We start from the raw sequence: 24,694 nt of genomic DNA on the forward strand, positions 1-24,694 counted from the left end.
TTATGATTTCGCTGAACATGTTGAGTTTTATGTTTATGTTTTGAATTACATTATCTTAATGAATGGGAACCTTTATTTAAAATGCTTCATTAGTTCAATGTGATTAGTGGCTGGATCCTGGTATGTAACACACCTCGCGAGGGTTTCCGCATGTGGTATTTTGGGGGTGTGACATGTATTATGGTTTGTCGGAAGTGATGCCATCGTAGATGGTGATGGTGGCATGTGAGTGGTGAGGTTATGCTTGAGCGTTTTGTGATCCCATGATCACCACAGTTAACATATGCAGTTTCTGATTGACTCCCACTTTGAACTTAAGGTAATCTCACAAACTCCAAATTTGTGCTTGTTTAGTTGCATACTAGTTAAAAATGGAAGATACAAATGGAGGTATGCTTTCTTTCTTCCACTTTTCTATACCAGCACCTAACTTAAGTGTATATGGGTTATAAGATAAAGTTGTAAAAGGCCCGGGTTATCGGGACTTAAATTAAATTGGGTTGCAACCACCCGAATTTAGTAATTTAGCTAGGAATGTTTAACCAGTTAATAAGAGTTAATATGAGTAGAAATAAGTAGGTTATAACCTACTTAAAGATTGATAAAAAAACTACAAGGACAGAAATGTAATGTTTGAAAGTGGCATGTATAAAAACTCAAATGATTCAAAACACACACATAGAATGTGTGTGTGTGAAACGTGATGGAGAGAAAGAGAGGATTCTCCTCTCTTTAGCCCTAGATCATAAAATCTAACAAATTGAAGGTTGAAATCGAAGCTAAATCCTTGCATGATCAAGGGTTTTCAATCATCTAAACCTACAAATCACAAGGTATGTGATGAAATTGTATATGATGAGTTTTGGTGTAAGTGGGCTTTGATGATATGATGAAATTGATGATATAGTTTATGATCATCATAATTGCTAGTATATGTAAAATAATTGAACAATTTAGAGATTTAGGTAAGTGTTCATACAAGTGTTATAAACACCATGTTTACAAGAATGTGTGAAGAACTTGAATAATTTAGGTGTTCAGATGAATGTCTAATTATTTGGTGAAATGAGTTTTTGCATAAGAGACGAAAACCCCAAGTTCTAGTGTCATAGTTTGATGAATTAGTTTATGATGCTTGAAAGTTAGCTAACATGATAGCCAAAATAAAAATTGTTATGGGTGAAATTCTGAGCCCATATCCTGGAAAATATCTTGATATATATCTTGTTTATGTAGTATCTGTTTACATCCGGGATGCTAGTTCAGGATATTGGTAACATCCTGAATGGTATCCTCGGGATTACTAATGGATTATGTGCAGGTACGTGGGTTAGAAGCTAGCAACGTTAACAAGACTTATTCCACGGAAGACTCGGTCCAAGTCGTTCAAATGAAGACGTTGAAGCCGTATTACTCGGTCCATAACGTTCATAATGGAATATTCGGAGTAGCCCATATTTGTAGGGATTATTGTTTGTAATTCATTTACTATAAATAGGTGGGTATATCAGATCAACTAGGACATCACAATCACATTCGCTACACTCTAACACTTGCTCTCTAGCAATTTTCACTTTCATACAAATTCATTGTAACACTTAGCGATCTGATCTATATCCTGCACTGTATCCTGAAGTTTAAAGCAATAAGAAGAACAAGGCAGCTGCGATGGTCAGCTCCCGAGGTTTTGTGCCGGCGATCTAGATTGATCAAGGGTTTTCCTCGTACATCTCGTGTCAACCCCTTTACTTTTTGCTCATTGTTTGATCGTAGATACAGCTCAATATCCTGGGCCGTATCCTGAACACTGTTTTTCCAAACAACATAACCAGCATATTTTCAACACACTTTTTAGCACACTACCTCACTTAACTAATTTGATCACTTAATTGCTTCGGTAATTTTTGACCAAAACAAAAATGATGCCTACCAAGTGATTAATAAAATGCCTAACTGAGTTTCATCAAAGTGTTAGTGCATTTATACATGTCATTAGGAAGTTTGACTTTTAAAAGTCAAACTAACTTATAGCAGAATTGGAAGAGAAATATGATATAAAAGTCCATAAGGTGTGATAGTCATGATGTAGAATGACTAATCTAATAATCTTGTGGATGTTATATGATAGTTTGACTCTTAACAAGCTAGGTGGGAGCTTGGAAGGGAATGGGTCAAACGGGTCGAGACGCGAGAAAGCATGATTGGACGCAAGGTAAGTAAAACTTACACCACCTATAATAGAATCACTAATTAAGAAATATGAAGTACACGGAAATAAACATGACTTGTTGAAGTCGAGACCCATGGTGAAGACCAAACGGGACAAAATGGGTAAGATTATGTTAGATCACATTTTGGTGATTGATTATCGAATTTTTAGAATTTGGACCCTAAGGTGTAAACCAAAACGGGTCAAGCGAGTAAAAATAAGTTTTTGATATAAACACTTGTTGACACGAACTAAAGCGGGTAACGCGAGTAAAAATAAGTTTTTGATATAAAACACTTACTGACGCGAACCGAAATGGGTCGAGCAAGTAAAAATATAGATTTTGGTATAAACATTTGCTGACGCGAACCAAAACGGGTCAAGCGAGTAAAAATAAGTTTTTGATATAAAACACTTGCTAACGCGAACCTAAATGGCTCAAGTGAGTAAGAATATAGTTTTTGGTATAACCACTTGTTGACGCGAACCAAAACGGGTTAAGCGAGTAAAAATAAGTTTTTGATATAAAACACTCGCTGACGCGAACTAAAAGGGGTCGAGCGAGTAAAACTAAGTTTTTGGTATAAACACTTGCTAACGCGAACTAAAATGGGTAGAGTGAGTAAAAAAAAATTTTTGATATAAAACAATTGCTACGCGAACTAAAATGGGTCGACCGATTAAAAATAAGTTTTTGATATAAAACACTTGTTGACGCGAACCAAAATAGGTCGAACGATAAAAAGGGCAAGTAAATCATATGTGGAAACCCCATGACATAAGCCATATTGGGTCAATTAAGTGATATCACAAGCAAATCATAGTGATTTAAACAATATAAGGATTTGTGTAGTTTCCTAAAGAATGAACCAATAATGGTTAAAAGATCAAACGGGTCAAATGGTGATGATATCACCATATGAGCGTAGTACTTAACGCATGTTATTGTTAAGTGTCAAACTTACATGTAAGCTTATTATACTGGCAAGTATTGCCATGACTAGTGAAAAGAATTTGCAAGGTATTGAAAACGGGTCATTGACCCGCGCCAGGTATGGTAGTAGGTCAAACTCTTGGTGAGGGCTTATGGTCCGTCTAGAGTTGGTTTAGTCAAGGTTGGGCACTAGATCATCTCACAAGAGGTATATCTAGTTTTCGGGTAAAACAGCCATTAGAGCCGAGAACGTGTCCTTGAAGCAATCTATGACTAATTGAGTTTTAAATCACTAAACGAATGGAAACTTCTATATTCCTAGGGACGTAATAAATCTAGATGGGATGAGAAGTTAAAAATGCTCGCTAGTTTTTTTATCTAAACTTTAGAAGTTTACCGGTTGCAAAAAAGGACCAAAATTGACTAAAATGCCACTAGATAAAATTAATGAAAAAGATAAGGTTCGTCCAATGTAAACAACCACAATCGAGTTGTGGTTGATGGAAATAACTAGAATGTTGCTAAGAAAGTAGGAGACATGATTTAGAATGCGAAATGCCTCCTAACGGGTCAGTTTGGGTAAAACGCCGAACCGAAAGAATGGTGGGGAACTAACAAGTCATGACCCATACATACTAGCAAAGTGCACACGTGGGGGACTTGCACATTTCAGCAAATGAATACGTTAGTGATGTGCACATTTCAGCAAGTGCACACGTTAGAGATGTTCACATTTAAGCAAAGTGCAGCATAGTGCACAGACCAGGGATGTACACATTTTAGCAAGTGCACACGTTAGTGATGTGCACATTTCAGCAAGTGCACACAACAGGGATGTGTACATTTCAGCAAGTTCACACATTAGAGATGTGCACATTTCAGCAAAGTGTAGTAAAGTGCACACATCAGGGATGTGCACATTCAGCAATGTAGACACGTTAGTGATGTGTATACTTCAGCAAAGTGAACACGTTAGGGATGTGCACATTTCAGAAGTGCACACGTTAGTGATGTGCACATTTAAGTAACGTGCACACATTAGAGAAGTGTATATTTCAGTAAAGTGCAAAGTTTAACAAATGTTTTCCTTGACGTTTTTTCGCTTGTTCCATCGATTTTACTAATCGTTTAATGAAAAATTTTGTTACGTTTTCTCTAAGGTAGGAACTAGATGGAATGACGAACAAGTACACAAAGAACAGAACACACCAAAATCGCGACCTTTTTGGAAAGAATCACGAGAAGGATTAAGCATTATCATGCGTGTCGAAGTTTTGGAACATAAAGGCTTAACTATTGTAAAACACAAATCAAGTGTAATAATTTGTTATGCCAATCATCTGGGTTGTCGGTTAATCCGGACGTATAAGTTCTAAGTAAAAAAAAAAATTATGAGACCTAATCATCCGTATTTATTAAAATAATACTTATAACTGGTTAGAGTGTTACAGTTTGATCTAAAGACTATATATTCTATTAATTCACATGGTTAAATAGTTATATGAAATAAATAATGCTTATATTCATGTGTGCATGCTAGCCTTCAAAACAAAATGTTAGCGGGGGATAAACCAATATTATAAATTTCACTAGTTCAAGTTCTCGTGTATTACACGGGTGACCTCATAATAAAATATACTATTTAATATTGTTGACATAATTTTTTTAATGAAAGAAACGTTCACTTACTAACGTAAATATTAAACTACACTGAATTAAAAGAAAATGACTCCATCTCTGGTATTGTATATGGGTCTACGTAGATGTGGGCAACAACCATGTTGAAGTGTTCGGTTCGAAGAATGGATGTCTTAGCCTCGTAAAAGAAGGCAAGTAATGCTGATGTAGTGTGATCGGCAATGATGGTTGTGACATCTCCACTTGACAAATATAGTTCATAGAAGTAAGGCTTCTTTCTCAAAAGATACTTCAATCCACCGAACAAATTTTTGTATGTTCTCTAAGAACCAAAAAAAAAACAGATCTATGCATAAATACAGGGGTGATGCAGGCCCAAGTATGGAGGAGCGGGCTATTTTGTATTTGGAGGCCCAAGATCGTGTAACAAAAGGGGCTTCACTAAAAGGGCTCTAACTTGGGCTACAGTGGTCCGTTTTGGGCGTACGACCAGGCGAAACGAACGTGAGAACGAGCTCCATCTTCCGGGCCAAAAAATGCTTATTTCTATTACTTATTTGCATTTTTATGTTTTTTGAACTATTTTGTGCTTTTTGTTTTAGGCCGTGTGTTTGGCCCGTTATCTTTTTTAGTCCCATTTCGAATTTCGGTTTCTATTTATATGTCCCTCTAGTAATATGAATGATCAGAATTGAATTTTGAAACCATTGAATTTTTCACTTCAAATTCCGTGGCCTTTGGGTTGCAATTTGGGGGTTGGGGAAGAACTACACGGGTATTCGTAGAATCAACGTGTTGATCTTCATTTTCTGTAACACACGCTACATCAAGGGGTCTTCGCAATATCACAAAGAAAGAGGATAAAGTCAACGTACATTAAATTGATTTTAAGAATGCAATTCGTATCACCAATTTCTGCATTCGAAGTCGCCGATATAAGTTGTAAGATTCAATATCAATATATCGATGCACCCATCAGTTTGTAATCAAACTAAATACAAAAATATTATACACCTCTAGATAATCCAATCGACCCGTATGGGTGAACAGTTCCACAAAATTTGCAAAAATAAATACCCACAATCAAGACTACGAGCGTCGCAATAATCAGAAATCGCAAACGCAAAACAAATTTCAAGCCTTCGAATGCGCCAATGCGGAATGTCAGAACTCGGAAATCAGTTCAACGCTTTCCAATAAGCAAGTAACAGAATAATATGGTTTTTGATTTTGAATTAGGAAATCAAAATTAAGAAGAATAAATTCATAGAATTAATAATCACAATTGATTTGGTTTTTGGAACAGAGGCATCTTCATCTTTAATACCAAACCGTTGCTTTAGAGATCTAGGGTTTTATATCACATGCGAAAAGGGAAAAAAGTGGTTAATAGAGATGGATATCTTAGGATTAGAACGCAATAAAAAGTATGAATCTTACTTCTTGCGATTGAATAAAAAAACATCTTGCGAACAAAGGAGATGCGTGATTGAGAAGAAGACATTTATGGTTTGTAAAAAAAAACTAAACGCAGTAAATAAAGAAGGTCATTTAAGAAAAGGAATTAATGCAAAATAGCTTCCTCCTAAACCAAAGAGAGGTCGAGTAAGGGATTGGCACGTGGCAGTAATAGACTTAACTTTATGCCATGTGGCATAAGATTGTTTTGTTTTAGTATAGTTAATAGATTTGGATATCATAAGTAGATATTCATGAACCAGATATTTATCCTTGCTATATACATAAAAACTACTGTTTGCACGCATGGTCAATAGTTATGAGGTAATAACTAACTTACAAAATACTTACATGAATCAAAGTCTTAGTAAACGAACAATAGTGACACAATTTGTCTGTAGTTGCCGAATCAACTGATCTATTGAATAATACTTACAAGAAGTCTTTGCAATGGTTTACTTAAGAGGGCCCTGAACTATCATCTGACTAACGTTTAACAAACTTTCACTAATTTTTTCTATGTCAGTATATCGCCCCGCTTACGGTATGCGCATATAATATGTATATGTGTGGGCCCTCGGGGGCAAAAGTGAAAGTGCACTAATTTTAAGGTTATTTTACTAATTTCGTGAAATTAACGTTAAAAAGTGAGGGTCGGTTAATCATGCATCATGCGGTGCCATCGATAGCCGAAGACAAGGGGGTACATGCACTAATCGGCTTTTGTACCAATTGTTGAGTGTTATGTGCCTTATGTCCAAGTCTTGATACAAAACTACTATCGAGCCAGGGGTCTCACTGGAAGCAGCCTCTCTATTCCTATGAGATAGAGGTAAGGTTGTCTACATCTTTCCCATCTCAGACTTTACCTTAGTTTTGCTATTAGTGGAATATGATGATTTCTATGCCAATATATAAATACGTGAAAGTTCCATCCGTTTGCTATTTTTTTCTCTATTGACCAACACCATCAAGACTTGACTCGTTGATTCTTCTCCTCCATTCATTTTTAACCCCTTTCAAACGCCAAAAGGGCACACTTAGTAAGTTTGCATGTGGTCCCATTTCCCCCTCCCCATGAACTTCTCAAGGGATCCATTAGTTAATTTTGTTATTGTAGTTGACTTGAAGTTTTTGTATAAAAATGTACGTTTTTCTTAGCAGTTTCACTGAAACTCGCATATGCCAAAAGATTGCAATTCGGATTTAGTTTTTGCTTAAAAATGTATGTTTTTCTATCAGGACATGATCGATTTAGGTGCTGAAACAGTTCAGAGAGCCGAAACTCTGCATTCTCTTAGTATTATGAAGCTTGAGTGTACCAGAGATACATATACCTAGGAGCCTATGACCCCAAATTAAGAGTATTAACGAATAATGTAACAAACTTTAAATAACCCTTCTGTTTACAACACCAGTACCATATAACTTGACATGTATGTTGGAGTTCACATGGAACTAACCAACATAGCAGAATTTTAGTATTAGCTTGTATATGCACACATGCGCTCAACAGTCATAAGGAATTAATTAACATAGCAGTACTTAGATTACAGAAGCATTGTAGTATCAGTAGTAAACTATAAGAAAGCAACTAATCTGTAGTTGACAGATCAACTTATCTTTATGGAGAATACATATAAGGTTTTGGAGGGATTTCCAATAAATCTAAGCCCCCTTCTAGCATTTCCAGCACCTTGGTGATTGCCGGGCGGTTTAAGGGATTAGTTTGTATGCACCACAAACCCACAATAATCATCTTCCTTGCCATCTCATTTTCTTCTTCGCTCACAATCCCATGCAGTCCAAGTTATTCTTCTTCTACCACGACTTTCTTATATATCCAATGAGGAAAGTATATTTCACTTGTATGATCAACTTCTGTCTCAACATTTCTCCTCCCTCCAACCATTTCTAGGATCATCATTCCATAACTATAAACATCTGATTTGTGGGACACGTGACCGAAATTCCTAGAAACTACTTCAGGAGCAATATATCCAGGTGTTCCCCTCACACAAGACATGGATATCATGCTTCTTTTCTCAAGGAATAGCTTTGCCAACCCGAAGTCAGATATCTTAGGGCAAAAATCTTGATCCAAAAGTATGTTATGGGGCTTTATGTCAAAATGTAGGATCCGTGTGTCACAACCCCTATGCAAGTATTCTAAACCTCTAGCAATCCCGATAGCAATCTGGTGCAACTTTTCCCACCCCAGCTGACTAATACTTGAAGAGCTCCGACCATATATGAACTTCTCAAGGGATCCATTAGGCATGAATTCATAGATCAAAGCTCTTCGACGATCCTCTAAACAAAATCCCACTAGATTGACAATATTAGCATGGGACGTCCTGCCCACACTAGCAACTTCGTTAATGAAATCTTCACCATTACCTTTTGATTCACTTAAAACCTTCACCGCAACAAAGTTTCCATTGCTTAATGATCCTTTGTACACAGTTCCAAAGCCACCTTGGCCTAGTTTGACTTCAAAGGAGTTTGTAATCTTTTGGACTTGTGAATAAGAGTACCTTTTTGGAGCGAAGAATTTATTAGTTTTTAGGAAATTTTCAGCATTGACATTGTACTTCACCTTTTTTTTCCTCCTTAAATTCCTTTTTAAGCATAATATGATGATAGATATTGTCACAACTCCTACAGAAAGTTGCAATGCCCACAGATAGCTCTGTAACATTAAGTGGATGTAAGTTGATTAACAATTTTATTTTTAAAGTCAAATAGTGGGTTCTGACTTCTGATAACAAACATTTATGTTTAAGATTAATTTAATATTCTATATTTACTAACATAAATTTACAAACCAATAGACAGAGCTACTGATACATTCAGTTTTATTATCAACTGAATTTAAGAGAATGACTTTCTTTATATATCAATTATGTTAAAAGAGAAGGTTTAATTCATATGTTTATTGGGTCATTACTGGATAATTCTAAATGGGCCGAGTATTATCTGTTTATGGTTTGTTATGTTTGTTTAAGTCGGTTTGTTAGTGTGACAGGTTATACATAATTCGAGGGGGCAGAATGAAACTTGTGAGGGACCCCGATCGTCTCATCAACTTCTTTTGGACTGAAGTGTATTATTTGGATATTTTAGATATATAATGTTGTATCCTTTCCGCAGAAGAGTGATATTCCCCAAAATTTCACTCACAAGTTCTTTCTAGAAGGTTTCTCTCCATTGTGGTGTTCCAGAGATTATATCCAGCCGTGAAGTTCAGTTTGTCTCTTGGACTACACATCGATCTCAACTGTGAAGATCTTTCTGTCTTGTTTGTTAATCTCATCTGAGAGATTTGTTCGTCTTTGTATCTTGCTGTGTAGATCAGGTTGTATGCGTTCTTGTTCCTTTACTGTCTTTGTATTTCATAGATCAACTCAGTCGATCTAATCATTTGTACATCAGATCTTACTTCGTGTAAGATCAAGGGTTTTGGTTGGGAGTTTTTTTGGTTTGGGTAATTAATAGAAATTTTATGTCACCGTTTTGCCGCTTCTCTTGTGTTTAGTGTTATTTCTTGTGTTGTTTGTTGAGAAATCGTACCGTTTGACATGGTATCAGAGCAATAGCTCTTGATTCTGGTTTTTTTTTAGTTCCGCTGTGGTTATTGTGGTTGAGTTTGTTCTCAGTTTCTGTTTAGATCTGTTCTGTTTGATTTTTTTTTGTGGTTGCAGGTATAGGTTTTGTAAGATCTGTTAGATATTGTAAGAACCTTTGAAGTCTGTTAGGGTTTCTTGCCCGCTGAGTTGATCGAAGTTGTACCTTGGGATCTGTGCTTAGGAGATCTGTGAAGACCTGCGTTAGTCTCTGAAACCCTAGAAGGTTCAGGGCAAACTAACCGGGTATATTTGGTTGTTGATTGTAGCTAATCAGATCTTGTAGTTCTTGAAAACTACAGATCTGGTATTATTTGGATTTTTTGTGCACCCACTGTATGATCGTTCCTATCCTCTTTTTTATTTCTGTTGTTGGTTAGTTGAAGTCGGGGTAGTGAGGACCGGCACCTTTGATTGTTTGTTTTTTTTTTTTTTGTTGATTTCTTGTCTATTCTGTGGTTAATTGTTTTTTGTTGCTGTTTATTATCTGTTTTTTGTTTCTTGTTGATTACTCGTCTGTTCACAGTTGTTGTTTTAGTTCTTGTCTTAGTGTGTGGCTCCTGTATTAAGACCTGTCCAGGCACTATAAGTGATGAACCTGGAATCTGGACACTGATACAGCTTCGCCTTAGGGTATTTTTGTTTGCATCTAAATTGATTGTTGTCTCTGTGAGTGGTTATCTGTTTGATAACTTGTGTTTTTTGTTATTTTGTCATCGTTCTGTATTGTGATTGTCTGTCTGTTGTTTTTTTTTTTTTTTGTTGATCTGTCAATATGGGTGATAGTAATACGTCTGTTACTCTCATTAGCAAACTTGATATAGGGTCTCCTCTTTACTTGCATCCTAGTGACTCTAGTGCATTGACCATTGTTAGTATAAAACTTAAGGGTACAGAAAACTATACAGTTTGGGCTAGTGCAATGAAGCTTGCACTAGAAGCTAAAAATAAGTACGGGTTTATAGATGGCAAGTGTGAAAAACCAAAAGATGATGATGTGTTGTCTGCTCAGTGGGATAGATGTAATTCAGTTGTGCTTACTTGGTTGTTAAACTCTATATCTGAGGAATTGTTTCTTGGTCAAGTCTTTTCAAAATTAGCTTCTGAGGTCTGGAATGATCTCAAGGAGTCTTTTTATAAGGTAGATGGTTCTGTTGTATATGATTTGTATAAGAAAATCAATAATATTTCACAAAATGGTAGTTCTGTGGCAGACTATTATAATAGATTGACAACAATGTGGAAGCAATTTGATGCTATGTTGCATCTGCCTTCATGCTCTTGTCAAGCTGCCAAGGACTATAATGATTTTTCAACATTAATAAAGTTGATGCAATTTCTTATGGGACTTGATGATGTTTACCAACCAGTAAGAACAAATCTGTTAACAAGAGAACCATTTCCTTCAGTTAAAGTGGCGTTCTCTATTATTTCTAGAGAAGAGTCGCATAGGTTGTCTAGTTCTGGTTCAAAAGGGCAGAATGTGTCTTTTACTACTAAGTCTAATCAAAATAGTTTTGATCCCAAAAGAAGAGTGTCTAGAGGACCAAACCCAAATCTGAAGTGTACACATTGTAATATGTTAGGACACACTGTTGATAGGTGTTTTGAAGTCATAGGGTATCCTCCTGGTTTTAAAAGAAGAACTAATAATAATAACAATCAGTCGTTTAGAAACAATTTTAATAATAATAAGTCAAGTAATACAACTATTAGTTCTTCTGCTTCTGTTGGAAATTCTGGTTTGCCTTTCACATCTGAACAGATAGCAAAGTTGTTGAGTTTAGTAGGTGGAAAAAACGGAACTGATCCTCAAAGTTCGAATATGGGAGGTGAGTCTGTTTGTGTCAATAATTTTGTTAGTTGTTCTAGTTACATTGGGTTTAGTAGTAATATCTTGTGGGTCATAGATTCTGGGGCTAATCAACATATGGTTAATGATGATAAAGAATTATTTAATATAATTGATGTCTCAGAATTTGATCTTAAAGTGAGTCACCCTAATGGAACTAGTGTCAAAGTTATGAAGATTGGTCATCTAAAATTGATCAATGGAGTGGTTTTACAAGACGTCTTTTATGTTCCAGGATATAATGTTAATCTGTTGTCTGTACATAGACTTGCTAAGGATAATCAGATTTCTGTGATCTTTAATGAAAATAATTGTGTATTACAGGATTCCAAGTCAAGGAAAATCCTGATGACTGGTAGACAGGATAGTGGTCTATATTTTGTTGGTAGTAATGGTAATTCTATGAATGTTTGTTTCAATAGTTCTGTGAAGTCTTATACATGGCATAGTAGGTTAGGACACCCTGCAGATCAAGTCTTAGCTGTGTTGAAACAGAGTCTTAACATAAATTCAAGTGATCATGGTCCGTGTGATGTGTGTCATAGAGCAAAACAAGTTAGAGTCCCATTTCCTTTGAGTGAACACAAGTCTAAGTGTGTTGGTGACTTAATACATTTAGACTTATGGGGTCCTTACAAAATAGCAAGTTATGATGGTTTTAAATACTTTCTGACTGTTGTAGATGATTACTCTAGGTCTGTATGGTGTTATTTTCTATCAAACAAAACTGAGGTTTTTGAAAATATAAAAGATTTTTATGAACTTGTGTTAACTCAGTTTAAAATGAAAATTAAGATTTTTAGAAGTGATAATGGGACGGAATTTGTTAATAATCAAATGAATATGTTTTGTAAGTTAAAAGGCATTTTACATCAAACTTCGTGTGTCACACCCCAACCAATGGCGGAAACATCGGGATGAGACGAAGTGTGAAGATTGCTAGAGACATCATAACGCTATTTGTGACAATATTTAATAAACCGATTTCATTTCATAATTCATTTGTCAACGTTACAAAGAAATCAAATAACGTCAAGTTCAAAGGAATTAGAATACAACATAATCAAAATTGATACAACGATTAAACCTAAACGTCTATATGTGTATCTAGGCATCAACGCTACTTCATTTCATAGCATCATCATCCTCAACCTGTAACATGTTTAAAATAAAGTTCAATGCAAAAGCAAAGGCGAGTATACAAGTTTAAGCATAAGTATAAGTATAAGTATAAAAGTTTAAAACGAATCCACATGGCAACTTAGTTTATACGAGATCAACCTATCGTGGCATGCAATATTTCTAGCCAACCTCTGTTTACGCAAGTAAGTTTAATTAATTCAACATGACCCAAGTTTAAGGGGGGCGGTGCGTTACTCCTATAGCGCTATACATGTCGAAGGGAGGCTCGTGAGAGCTAATGACTAAAACATATCACATAAGTATGGTCCACGTAAGCATCAAGTATCATAACATAGTATTCATGTATAAGGATTGTTTTGTGCATTGCATAAAGAATAAGTTTAAGTGTAGTTTAATAGTAAAACATGTTACACCCCAAAAAGTGGTAAACATAAAAAAGGGGGTTGCGAGTATACTCACAAATTTGCATATGCTTTCCGATTATCCAATGTGACGAAGTTGATGGGGTTAGAAAGTTGAATGTGTAGGGTTAAAGTTCTAGTATGCTTAGAGTCGAGATTCGGTATTTAAAACAACATAAAAGTAAGATATGAGAATAGCATGTGAAAATAATCATCTTCAACACTTAACCCTTGTATGACACTTGGTAACCACAAGGGTTATGATAATGTTTTCATGAGTTGAACACCCATAAGAATAACAACAAGGTTTAGGTCTTAGGTGATGTTCTACTACTTTAACATATAAACACAAGTTCAACATCAAAGGTTCGAATGAGTGTATATATATACTTAGGTTAGGTACTACATATTATTTAGTCCAATAATTCAAGTAGGAGGTAGAAGATTAGGAACTTCATTTAGGCACCTCGTATTATCATAGATGTCATGTATGGGGTAGGAAGGACATGCTTCCATTTAGGAACCCCTTGAATGTTCACCACTTCACTTGGTGTAACAACAACCAAGGAGGGTTACGAACTAGGATTTGCACAATAACATAAACAACCTAACTATAGAGAAATCATCAAATCATGTGAGGATTGTATGTAGGACAACCCAAGTCGTTCCATAATCACTCATGTATCAAAGGCTATGTTTGACATGATTTGTGGGTTGAAACCCTAAACAAAACACCAAGTTTATGAGGTTTAATCCTCTGATTTTAAATGTCTCAACCTTGTTTTTAAGCTTAACCAACCATGGGATAAGTTGTAAGCATTAGGACATAGGTTTGAGATGTGTTGAACACAAGTTACATAGGTTTAAACAAGTTTTTGATGAACATAAAAACAAACAGAAAGTTTATGGACGATTTCGGGGCATTTCCAGGTCTGATTTCTCCAAGGAGAAGTCTAGGAATCGAACCCCATGATTATCCAAGTAAGTAGGAAAAAGAATCAAGTGATTTCGTTAAGAAATGAGTGAGTTATGCTCATTTTCGTGAAGCGGTGTCAATCTGCTCGAACCCTTGCTTTCAGCTACGGTTTGGAGGATGTTCTGAGAGTTTTTAGTGTTGCAAAAGTGGTAGGGAGGCTGGTTATAAGTGGTATTTATAGGGGGAAGGATTAGGGTTTCAATGGGTTGGGCTTTGGAAGTGTTTAGAAGGGGTTACACCTTGAAACTAGCCCACAAAGCCCAACTATATGGGGCTGAATTTTGCTGAATTGGGGCTGCCATATTTCTTTATTTTTTTATTCTTTTAAAACATTATAATGAGTAATTTTGTTAATTAAGTTGTGTAATAATATGCAACAATGTTTCCCCTAACTTGTAACAAGGTGAAATATGAAATAAAACATGATTTAACTAGGTAAAAAGTGTAATGTACAAGTATGTAACATGTTTGTAAGTGACAAGTATATGTCACATATTAGATGATTAACCGTTGTATAAATAAGCATATTATTAGGGGTTTTTAGGTAACAATTTGAGGACAAGCATGGACATGCATCGTGAATAAGTATCGTATAAGTATGAATTACAAATAAGGATTCGATGTACAATGAATTCCAACGTATGAACATGTATGAATATGTAGATGGCGAATTTAAAGAAATACGAATTTTATTTATGATCCAAGTCTCGGATTTTACAACGAAAAGACGACTACAATAATACAAGATTTCCAAAAATAGCATTACAAGGCGAGCTTTCTAATTATGGAAAGTATGAAAAAGCAGGGCGTTACATCGTGTTCCTATACACCACAACAGAATGGTGTGGTGGAAAGGAAACATAGGCATCTTCTAAACACAGCTAGGGCCCTGATGTTTCAGGGTGGTCTACCATTAAGGTTCTGGTCTGATTGTGTGCTAACTGCTGTATATTTAATTAACAGGTTACCCTCTAGTGTGTTGAATGGTAGAAGTCCGTTTGAAATGATGTTTGGTTTCAGTCCCTCTTTATCTCACCTTAGGAACTTTGGATGTTTGTGTTTTAGTACGATTTTAAATGAATCAGATAAGTTTGCGTTTCATGCGGAAAGGTGTGTTTTGCTTGGCTATTCAAATTTTAAAAAAGGGTATAAGTTGTGGAGCTTGGACAGTAAAAAAATATTTTTTTCAAGAGATGTAAAATTTTATGAAGATGTATACCCTTTCAAAGTTAAGTCGTTTGATAGTCGAGAAACTGTTTGTAAAGAAAATATAAATCATATTAATTTTTTTGAAACGTATGCATCTGAAGTTCCTAACATACCCGATGATGAAGAGGGTACAAATGGTGCTAATAATCCTATTAGTGATGATCAGCAGCCATTGTCACCCTCTACATCAGCCCCCGACTCTGATAGACGAGAGAGCAGTAGTGGTCAGGGTAACAATGGCGGGGCAGAGGACACTTTAGGTTTAAATGTTGACACCAGCCTATCTGAGGGTACACAAAATGTTAGACGTTCTTCTAGAAATATTTCTTTGCCAAAAAAATTGGATGGGTTTGTTCTTGATGGTAAGGTTAAATATGGTATAGATAGGGTTGTTAATTACTCTTATTTGTCTGCTGAGAATTATTGTTTTGTTAGTTCTTTGAATAAAGTTGTTGAACCAGTTAGTTATAGTGAGGCAGTTAAAGACATTAGGTGGGTTGAGGCTATGAATTCTGAAATGGAGGCTTTATTCAAGAATAATACATGGGTTTTAGTTGATTTGCCACCCGATAGAAAGCCTATTGGGTGCAAATGGGTGTATAAGGTTAAATATAAAGCTAATGGTGAAATTGAACGTTTCAAAGCTAGGTTAGTTGCCAAAGGTTATAATCAAAGAGAAGGCATAGATTTTAGTGAAACCTTCTCTCCTGTTGTTAAGATGGTTAGTATAAGATGTGTTGTGTGCCTTGCTGTGAAAAATAAATGGCCAATGTTTCAACTTGATATTAATAATGCTTTTTTGTATGGTTCATTGTCTGAGGATGTGTATATGTCGTTACCCCCTGGGTATTATTCTAAGGAAGAAACAAAGGTTTGTAAGCTTGTAAAGTCCTTATATGGACTTAAACAAGCGCCACGTAAGTGGAATGAAAAATTAACCGAGGTTTTAGAAAAGATTGGTTTTAAACAAAGTTTATGTGATCACTCTTTGTTTATTTTGTGTAAAGATTTTGTGGTTGTTATTCTGCTTGTGTACGTTGATGATATTGTCTTAGCTGGAAATGATGTTAATGAAATGGGTAAAGTTAAGAAATTGTTAAGTGACAGTTTTAAGATAAAAGACTTGGGTAAGCTAAAGTATTTTCTTGGAATAGAAGTTTTATATGATAAAGATGATGTTTGTTTGAATCAAAGAAAATACTGTTTGGAGTTATTAAATGAATTTGGGTTGTTAGGTTGTAAACCTGTTTCAACTCCTATTGAACAAAGTTTTGTTGTGTTGTCTAAAACGGAAAAAAATCCAATATTGTTAAAAGATGTCACTAATTTTCAGAAACTAATTGGAAAATTAATATATCTTTCGTTGACCAGACCTGATATATCATATGCGGTTCAATTTCTGAGTCAATTTATGCATAGCCCAACTGAATCGCATTTGCAAGTTGCTCTAAGATTGTTAAGATATTTGAAATCTTGTCCTGGTCGGGGTTTAAGGTTTAAATCTGATAGTGGCTTAGAGCTGTTAGGATATGCTGATTCTGACTGGGGTAAATGTTTGGCTACTCGGAAATCTGTAACTGGTTTCTGCATATTTCTGGGCTCTTCCTTGGTTTCGTGGAAGAGTAAAAAACAAAGTGTAGTGTCGAGGTCAACGGCTGAAGCAGAGTATAGAGCCATGTGTTCGGCTACGTGTGAAATAATGTGGATTATAAATTTGTTAAAAGAGCTTAAGGTTGATGTTTCCTTGCCTGTAAGTTTGTTTTGTGATAGTAAAGTCGCTTTGTCTATAGCTTCAAATCCAGTATTCCATGAGAGAACGAAGCATTTTGAACTGGATTTACATTTTTTAAGAGAAAAGGTTGCCTGTGGTATAATACGTCCTGAGAAAGTTGACACTGAGTATCAACTTGCGGATGTATTTACTAAAGGGCTTTCAGTATCACAGCATGAAACATTCTGTGATAAATTGGGTTTGATAAATATGTTTAAACATATGAATGAAGGGGGAATGTTAAAAGAGAAGGTTTAATTCATATGTTTATTGGGTCATTACTGGATAATTCTAAATGGGCCGAGTATTATCTGTTTATGGTTTGTTATGTTTGTTTAAGTCGGTTTGTTAGTGTGACAGGTTATACATAATTCGAGGGGGCAGAATGAAACTTGTGAGGGACCCCGATCGTCTCATCAACTTCTTTTGGACTGAAGTGTATTATTTGGATATTTTAGATATATAATGTTGTATCCTTTACGCAGAAGGGTGATATTCCCCAAAATTTCACTCACAAGTTCTTTCTAGAAGGTTTCTCTCCATTGTGATGTTCCAGAGATTATATCCAGCCGTGAAGTTCAGTTTGTCTCTTGGACTACACATCGATCTCAACTGTGAAGATCTTTCTGTCTTGTTTGTTAATCTCATCTGAGAGATTTGTTCGTCTTTGTATCTTGCTGTGTAGATCAGGTTGTATGCGTTCTTGTTCCTTTACTGTCTTTGTATTTCATAGATCAACTGGTTAATCAGTCGATCTAATCATTTGTACATCAGATCTTACTTCGTGTAAGATCAAGGGTTTTGGTTGGGAGTTTTTTTGGTTGGGTAATTAATAGAAATTTTATGTCACCGTTTTGCCGCTTCTCTTGTGTTTAGTGTTATTTCTTGTGTTGTTTGTTGAGAAATCGTACCGTTTGACAAATTAAGTTATCGGTAAAAACACCACATATCTGAAATGTTCGTGAAGAAGTACTTTTCTTTGTTGTAGGCAGGGGCCAAGCTTGAGATTCCCGACCGGAGGTCGAAAACGTATATACCTAAAAAATCCTATACGAAAACTACATACCGGACACTACTGAGCGAAAAGTTCAGGGGTCAGGCGCCCCCTGGGCCCTTCTATCCTGCGCCCCTGGTTGTAGGACTTCAATAAGCAAAGGTGATCATCAAAGAGATTTATTTATGTAGTAAACAATTTATGCTGTCAAGATACAACTAGTAGTACCCGTCTGGTAGACAGGTTTTTTAGTGTTGGAATGACACAAGTTTTTCTTATTTACATTATAAGAAAAACACTATATGTTTAAAAAAAGATCTAAAATGTACAAATATGAACTCATCAAATAACTTAACACTTCCTGTGCCTAAAAACTTGAAAAAGCACAGCTAGAGACATATTCAACAACTCAGATTGCATTTAGCATTCAGGTTTTAAGCCTCAGAGTATGTAAACGCTGAAAATGTCCATTGTATGACACATGCAGTCTTTTCTGTGACACAGGGCACAGGAAGGTCATAAATGAAATGAAACTGTCACTGAAGAAGAGAAACGAGGAAACATGTCATCTAATTTTTTTTTGCTACACCCTGCACACATTTGGAGATTTGTTTTTTTACGGCGAAGTTTGCTCCTACTATATTACACCAATAATCCTAAATTATTCTCCTTTGCCCACTTGCAGAGCCGATTATGGGCCTGTGCGGATGGTGCCACCGCACAGGGCCCATAATATCAGAGGGCCCAATATGTTTAAAAGATATATGTATATTTTGTATATAAACTTATTGTAGAACTAGTATATACAAATAAACTCTTCAGCTCAATGGAAGCAACCTTTGTTTATAGATACGTTCATTCCAACCAAGTTCGAATCCCACTAGCTATAGTTTTTTCCTTTTTGTTTTTCTTGGGTTGCTCCATGTTTTGTTTGGACCTCAAGGTATTGGTGTTGATTTAGGCATTTAGCCTATTATATTAAGAAGGTGAAAGGCTCCATAAAACTTAATTTTTAGCCTTTAGCTTGGAATTATCAAAGCCTCCATTGATTTATAAGTTTTTTTTTTCTCATTTAATCATTTACATAAAAAAAGTATATATTTTCTTGTTTAAATTTATAAATTTTCACATTTAAATTTGGGCTTCCTTTGATTTGTAAGTTCTTTTTTTTTTCTCATTTAACCATTTATATAGAAAAAGTTTACATGTTTTGTTGTTTAAATTTGTAAGTTTTTTTTTCTCATTTAACCATTTACATAGATCATTTAAAGGGCCTAGATTTATGAACTAAACACGTTAAAGTCCAACTGTTTCGAAGCCCAACTATTTTTGCTAATCAAATTCAAAAGCCCTTTAGTGTGTAATGAATTAATGACTTGGCCCAATCAATAAACAAACATAATGGATTAATGAACATGGCCCAATTTTTTTATCTCGCACAGGCCAAAAAAAAAAAAATCTTTGATTTTCGGAGTCAGCCCTGCCCACTTGGGACCTCCCCTCTAAGAGGCATATGCCTCTACCAAGTGGGCTAGCTCCACATTGGCACACGTTTGGAAATTAGTTAGTTGATTTGTACACCACATAAATCTTTATTTCCCACAACCATATAATATATCTAAGACCAAAATCTGATTTGGTGTCGTGTGCGTGTGTAAAGCATAGTGGTGATCGAAGATGTATATTACCTAGTATCAGTTTTATGGTCCGATTTCCTGCAAAAACCAAACAACAAAAGAGAAGAATTAGTATAATATAATATCATATTGTAGGATAGGATAATAATTTCACGAATCAGTTTTGGCACACCCGAATAAGGAGAAAAAGGAAGAAGAAAATACGCTGTAAATACCTTCTACGGCATGTATGCACTGAAAATATCCATTGTTAGTATCACATTGTCCGAATCTTCGGTGACAATCTTCACAGGAAGCTGACATCTGAAATGAAATAGTAAATGCTGAAGATAGAAGAGAAGATATGTTGATTTCATCAGGTTGTTGTGGGTAAAATTGCCATCGTTGCTTCACTGGCAACTGTATTACTTGACATGTACTAGGGAGATCTTTTTGAACTGTTGCATTGCTGACCAAATACTTATAGTAGAAATTGTAACCTTCGCAGCCGTTGTAACTATTATAATTACGCTGGTTGAAATAAGTATGAACTTGTTGAGCATAGCCGAGTTTGTTTGGACATTTAAAAAGAGTGATGAAGGGATCTGTTGAAAAGGAATACAAAAGAGGACTTGGAGAAGTGAAATTTTCCATAAGAGCCTCACATGTATTATTATTCAGAAGCTGGTCAAATGTTTTGTTATAGATCAGGACAGAAGAACCAGAATCAGACCTCTCCAAAATCACATATGGCCATCCTCCAATCAGAATTTCCTCTGGTTTTGGAGTACAGTTTACCTTGATCAACCCGCATGATGTGTCGGTGGCATTGTAAAACGGGTACATGAATGGGGGCAAAGCTGCGCAACGGAAACTTTCCGGGCAGATAGGAATAGAAATGTACATAATCATTTCCAATATCAAGCAGTAATGAGTAGACGACTATCTAAATGATTTAACTTAAAACACTTCGTTTTTAGTACCGCACATATATCTTCCACCATGACTTAGCACTTTCTTCTCCTCCATTTATCATAACCCCTTTTAACACAGTTTGAAGGATTCATATGGTGGTCCCATCTCACGTAATACGTCTCATTTAAACATGGTCAAAGACTCAAAGCTGTATATAATTGACTAACCCAACAAGGTGTGTATGATGAGGGAGTAAGGAGTCGTTAAACACTTTGAAGTGGCAAACCAAAAAACCGACCAATCAGAGCGCGCCATGTCAATCAGTCAAAAGTGTTTAAACTTTGCTGAAAATTGTTGGCAATGGTTTAAACACTTGCTGAGTGACAAACTTTTTTTTTTATTTTTTATTTTTTTATATTTAAAATAAAATGGAAAAAACATAAACTTTTTAAAAATAAAAATAAAGCATTACATTTTAAATAAAAATAAAGCATTACATCTTAAATAAAAATAAAACATTACATTTTTAATAAAATCTAACTTAAAAAAAAAAAAACTAAAAATCACAAGGCCATCCATATTTTTTTGCGATCTCACGTTTTCTAGCGAGTGTGATTTCCAACATCGCAGGGTGAACATTGTCGGTAGGCCGATTATACGTCTCCAAGTCCTTGTCGAACATTGTTTGTCGCAACGCCTCTCGTTGCTCATCCGCCAATGTCAAATATTTTTCTTCTCGTATACGTTTAATTTCCATTATCTCTTTTTTCATGGCCTTGTACTCTTCGAATTTGTGTGTTGTATCTCTTGGATCTTCGTTTCTTGAAGACGGCCCTTTGTCCTTTTTCTCCTTTCTCGTTTGTCGTCTTGGTGGTGGTGGTGAAGGATCCTCGTTTATGTCGGGAATATCGAATCCGAATCCGCTCGAGATTTCGACATTCGGTGATCCTCGTGTATAATTTCCCGAATCCGAAGACTTTCTTTTTAGACCCGAACCGGAGCTTTCTTCATTCAACAAAGGTACCAGCGACCACTTTTGATTTGTTCTAACAACCTCCCAAGCCGCAACATGAGCGAATTCAATTTTTTCTTTGCTTTTGTAATCCTTTAGCGCTTGTTTCATTACATAAGCATCGTCACTCCCGCTAGGACGTAAACGATCCTAAAATAATAAATTATCAACAACTAAATCCAAATATTTCGTTAAAAAATAAACCGTATAAAAAAAATTACCGCTTGATGATATAGACCATTGAATGTGTTAATTTTTGTTTGTATCGTCATCCATTTTGAGCGAACTTGGTGGTGGGTTTGGTTACTTCCTCCGACCGTTTCATTGTAGTGGTTCAGAACTTTCTTCCAAAACCCATCCGCCTTTCGTTGATTTCCTTTTTTTTTATTCAAAGTGCAATCCGCCTTTTGTTGATTTCCTTTCTTTTTATTCAAAGTGCAATGAACAAAACCTTTTGCTAACGCCTCTTCTTGTCTAGGCGTCCAAGTTTCCCGTTTGGCTTTTGCTTTTCTTTCTGGTTCGGCTACATTTTCGTTCACGGGATTTTCTTCAACCGCAACATCTTCATCATCATCATCTAACTCTTGTTCTTGGGTTTCTTGCACGAACTCCTCATCGAAGTCATGTTGTACGTCTCTCGGTGATTGTGACATTGGGGTTTGAAAAGCAAACGGGTCAAAAGCATTTTGCGCTTCTAGGGAGTATTCATAATAACCGGGTCGAGTCATCGTCGGACCGTGTTGCATCCAATTTTGGGTGGGTTGGGTATCATAACCGAAAGGTTGATGCATGGGTTGGTTATAAAAAAAAGGAGGTTGGGTTTGATTCGCAAACCCAAGGTGCAGATGAAACGGGACACTAGTACCACCCGAACCACGTTTATCTTTAGCTCTCGACTTCGAACCGGACCCTACCATTTTCTTCTTGCCTTCACCCTTGTTTGAGCCTTCCATTTTTTGTAGTGTAATTTTTCAAAATATTTGAAAGTTTTAAACAGTGGATGAGAATAGATAGTTGGTTTAGTATTTATAGTGTAATTTTTTAAAACAAAAAATAATTTATTTTTACCTTGAATGGTATTATTACCGTTGTAACATTCCCCAACGGTCAAATTTTCATTGTTCCCGAGTCGGCAACCTGTCACCGATTGCTTTTGTTTGCCGCGTCGGCATTAGGTCGGCGGCGGTGTTTGCCGATCGGCAAACCCGTTTGCCGCCCTTTGCCGACTCCCACACCGTACACCCTAAATTAATCCAGAAGTGTGAGAAGTGTATTATAACACTATATAACACCATATAAACACCGTATAATACTATATAACACCATATAACACCATATAACACTATCTAACACTATATAACAAATATAACACTATACATCTATCATAGATATGTTTTCAGACAAAATATAGTGTTATATTTGTTATATAGTGTTACATAGTGTTATATGGTGTTACATAGTGTTATACGGTGTTTATATGGTGTTATATAGTGTTATATATAGTGTTATAATACATCTCTCACATGTCTGGATTAATGTACAGGATCCTCTATCTGATGATATATATCATGTTCTCATAATTGATGTTCACTAACAAAATTATTTTCCTAGAGGATGCATCTGATTAGAAAAATCTTAATTATATATTTTTAATAACAGCAGCACATTTTAGAAAAAAAATAAGAATACAGTTAATTACAAAAATGGTCCTAGTGATTTGCCCAAATCACATATTTAGGGTCTAAATTACAAAAGTTACATGTGTTGGTAATTTTGAATTAAAGGGTTCCTTAGCGTGCAAGGCAAGGAAACAAAATCAAGACTGAATAATTATTGATAATTACAGGTGAATTAGTCTGAAAGGGATAACTTGGTGGTAAGGTGGTGTATTCCCCAACCAAGTGATTGTGGGTTCAAATCCTGCCAGGTATGGTGTGATTTTAGCTGTTCAAAAAAACTAAGTCTGAATTAGATTTAATTATAAGTGATAATTATCATGTCCAATATTATTAGTTTATTAGCAATCCTAGTTAAAATCTAATAATTGTTTTTAGATTATAAATACCATGCTTTGGGTATTTGAGGTTGTAATCAAGTTTTGAGTCACGTTTGGGTGTTAGCCAAGTTGTTCGTGTTTTCCGATTTACTGTTTTGTGATACCGATTCCCATCATGAATTGGTATCAGAGCATACGTGGGAACTTAAGAACCTGTGATTGAGCAAAGGATCAGAGGATTTCCAGTCGTCAACTTTCGAATCGTAATTAACAAGGTAAAAGTAGTCCACGCGGCTGTTGATTATCTTGTTAATATCAAATTGTAGCAGGTTGGAAGCAGCTTGCTGCAGTTGTCATGCGCGATTCGATAACGAGAAGGAGGACGATTAGAGAAGTGAAATCGTGATTCAATACCAGAAGTATTATCGGTGTGTTAAAGGTCTGTCATCACTGGTGTTGTTGTCGAGAGAAGGGGAACAACTGAGAAACTCGTTTGGGGGTTGAAAGCGTATTTTAAAGTGTTTGTTCTTTTGATTAGGTTTTTGATTGGGTTTTCATGGACCTCACTAATAAAGTCCAAAGGAAAAAAAGTTACTATTGTTCTAATTTGATTATTCGATTAATATTAAGTCTTGAAGATATCGAAAGGAGTGTTCTAATCAGATTCAGGATTTGATTTAATCATAGTCTTGAAGATATCGAAAGGAGTGTTCTGATCAGATTTGGGATTTGATTTAATCATGTAGACTAGAAGAAACTGAACCAGTTACACCAGGTTCGACTACTTTTACGTACAGTCGACGAAAGAAAAATATGGTTGAAGGCGGAGGCAGTGGTGGCTCGAATCGCGAGAAATCGGTACCAAACTCAACATTACTTCAATGCCCGCAATTGAATTTGGTTAATTATACTATTTGGGCAATGCATATTCACGCGATTTTTAA

At 35.7% G+C, this 24,694-nt stretch overlaps 3 protein-coding genes across 4 annotated transcripts; 1 reads left to right on the plus strand and 2 right to left on the minus strand.

The window, feature by feature from the left end:
* Window positions 1-7,627: 7,627 nt before the first annotated feature.
* On the minus strand, window positions 7,628-9,144 carry LOC110922452 (PR5-like receptor kinase). The gene is given in 1 exon segment (XM_022166752.2): window positions 7,628-9,144. A coding segment is annotated over 1 exon segment (1,077 nt). The 5' UTR covers window positions 8,941-9,144; the 3' UTR covers window positions 7,628-7,863.
* Window positions 9,145-10,640: 1,496 nt separating this feature from the next.
* Window positions 10,641-17,475, plus strand: LOC110922450 (retrovirus-related Pol polyprotein from transposon RE1). Its single transcript, XM_035986231.1, has 2 exons — window positions 10,641-12,412; window positions 15,201-17,475. Exons 1-2 carry the CDS (start codon window positions 10,641-10,643, stop codon window positions 17,473-17,475), a joined length of 4,047 nt encoding a protein of 1,348 aa, XP_035842124.1.
* Window positions 17,476-18,805: 1,330 nt separating this feature from the next.
* On the minus strand, window positions 18,806-20,840 carry LOC110922453 (LEAF RUST 10 DISEASE-RESISTANCE LOCUS RECEPTOR-LIKE PROTEIN KINASE-like 1.1). 2 transcript variants are annotated; one of them, XM_035987123.1, is made up of 3 exons: window positions 20,626-20,840; window positions 20,064-20,151; window positions 18,806-19,926 (listed from the first exon to the last, which is right to left on the minus strand). In XM_035987123.1, the coding sequence occupies exons 1-3, from the start codon at window positions 20,737-20,739 to the stop codon at window positions 19,772-19,774; spliced, it is 357 nt and encodes a 118-aa protein (XP_035843016.1). In that variant the 5' UTR covers window positions 20,740-20,840; the 3' UTR covers window positions 18,806-19,771. The 2 variants fall into 2 exon arrangements, with proteins under 2 accessions (XP_035843016.1, XP_022022445.1); XM_022166753.2 differs by having other exon boundaries at window positions 20,064-20,840.
* Between the last annotated feature and the right edge of the window lie 3,854 nt (window positions 20,841-24,694).

Source organism: Helianthus annuus, chromosome 17 (assembly GCF_002127325.2).
Source record: "Helianthus annuus cultivar XRQ/B chromosome 17, HanXRQr2.0-SUNRISE, whole genome shotgun sequence".
Taxonomy (NCBI): domain Eukaryota; kingdom Viridiplantae; phylum Streptophyta; class Magnoliopsida; order Asterales; family Asteraceae; genus Helianthus; species Helianthus annuus.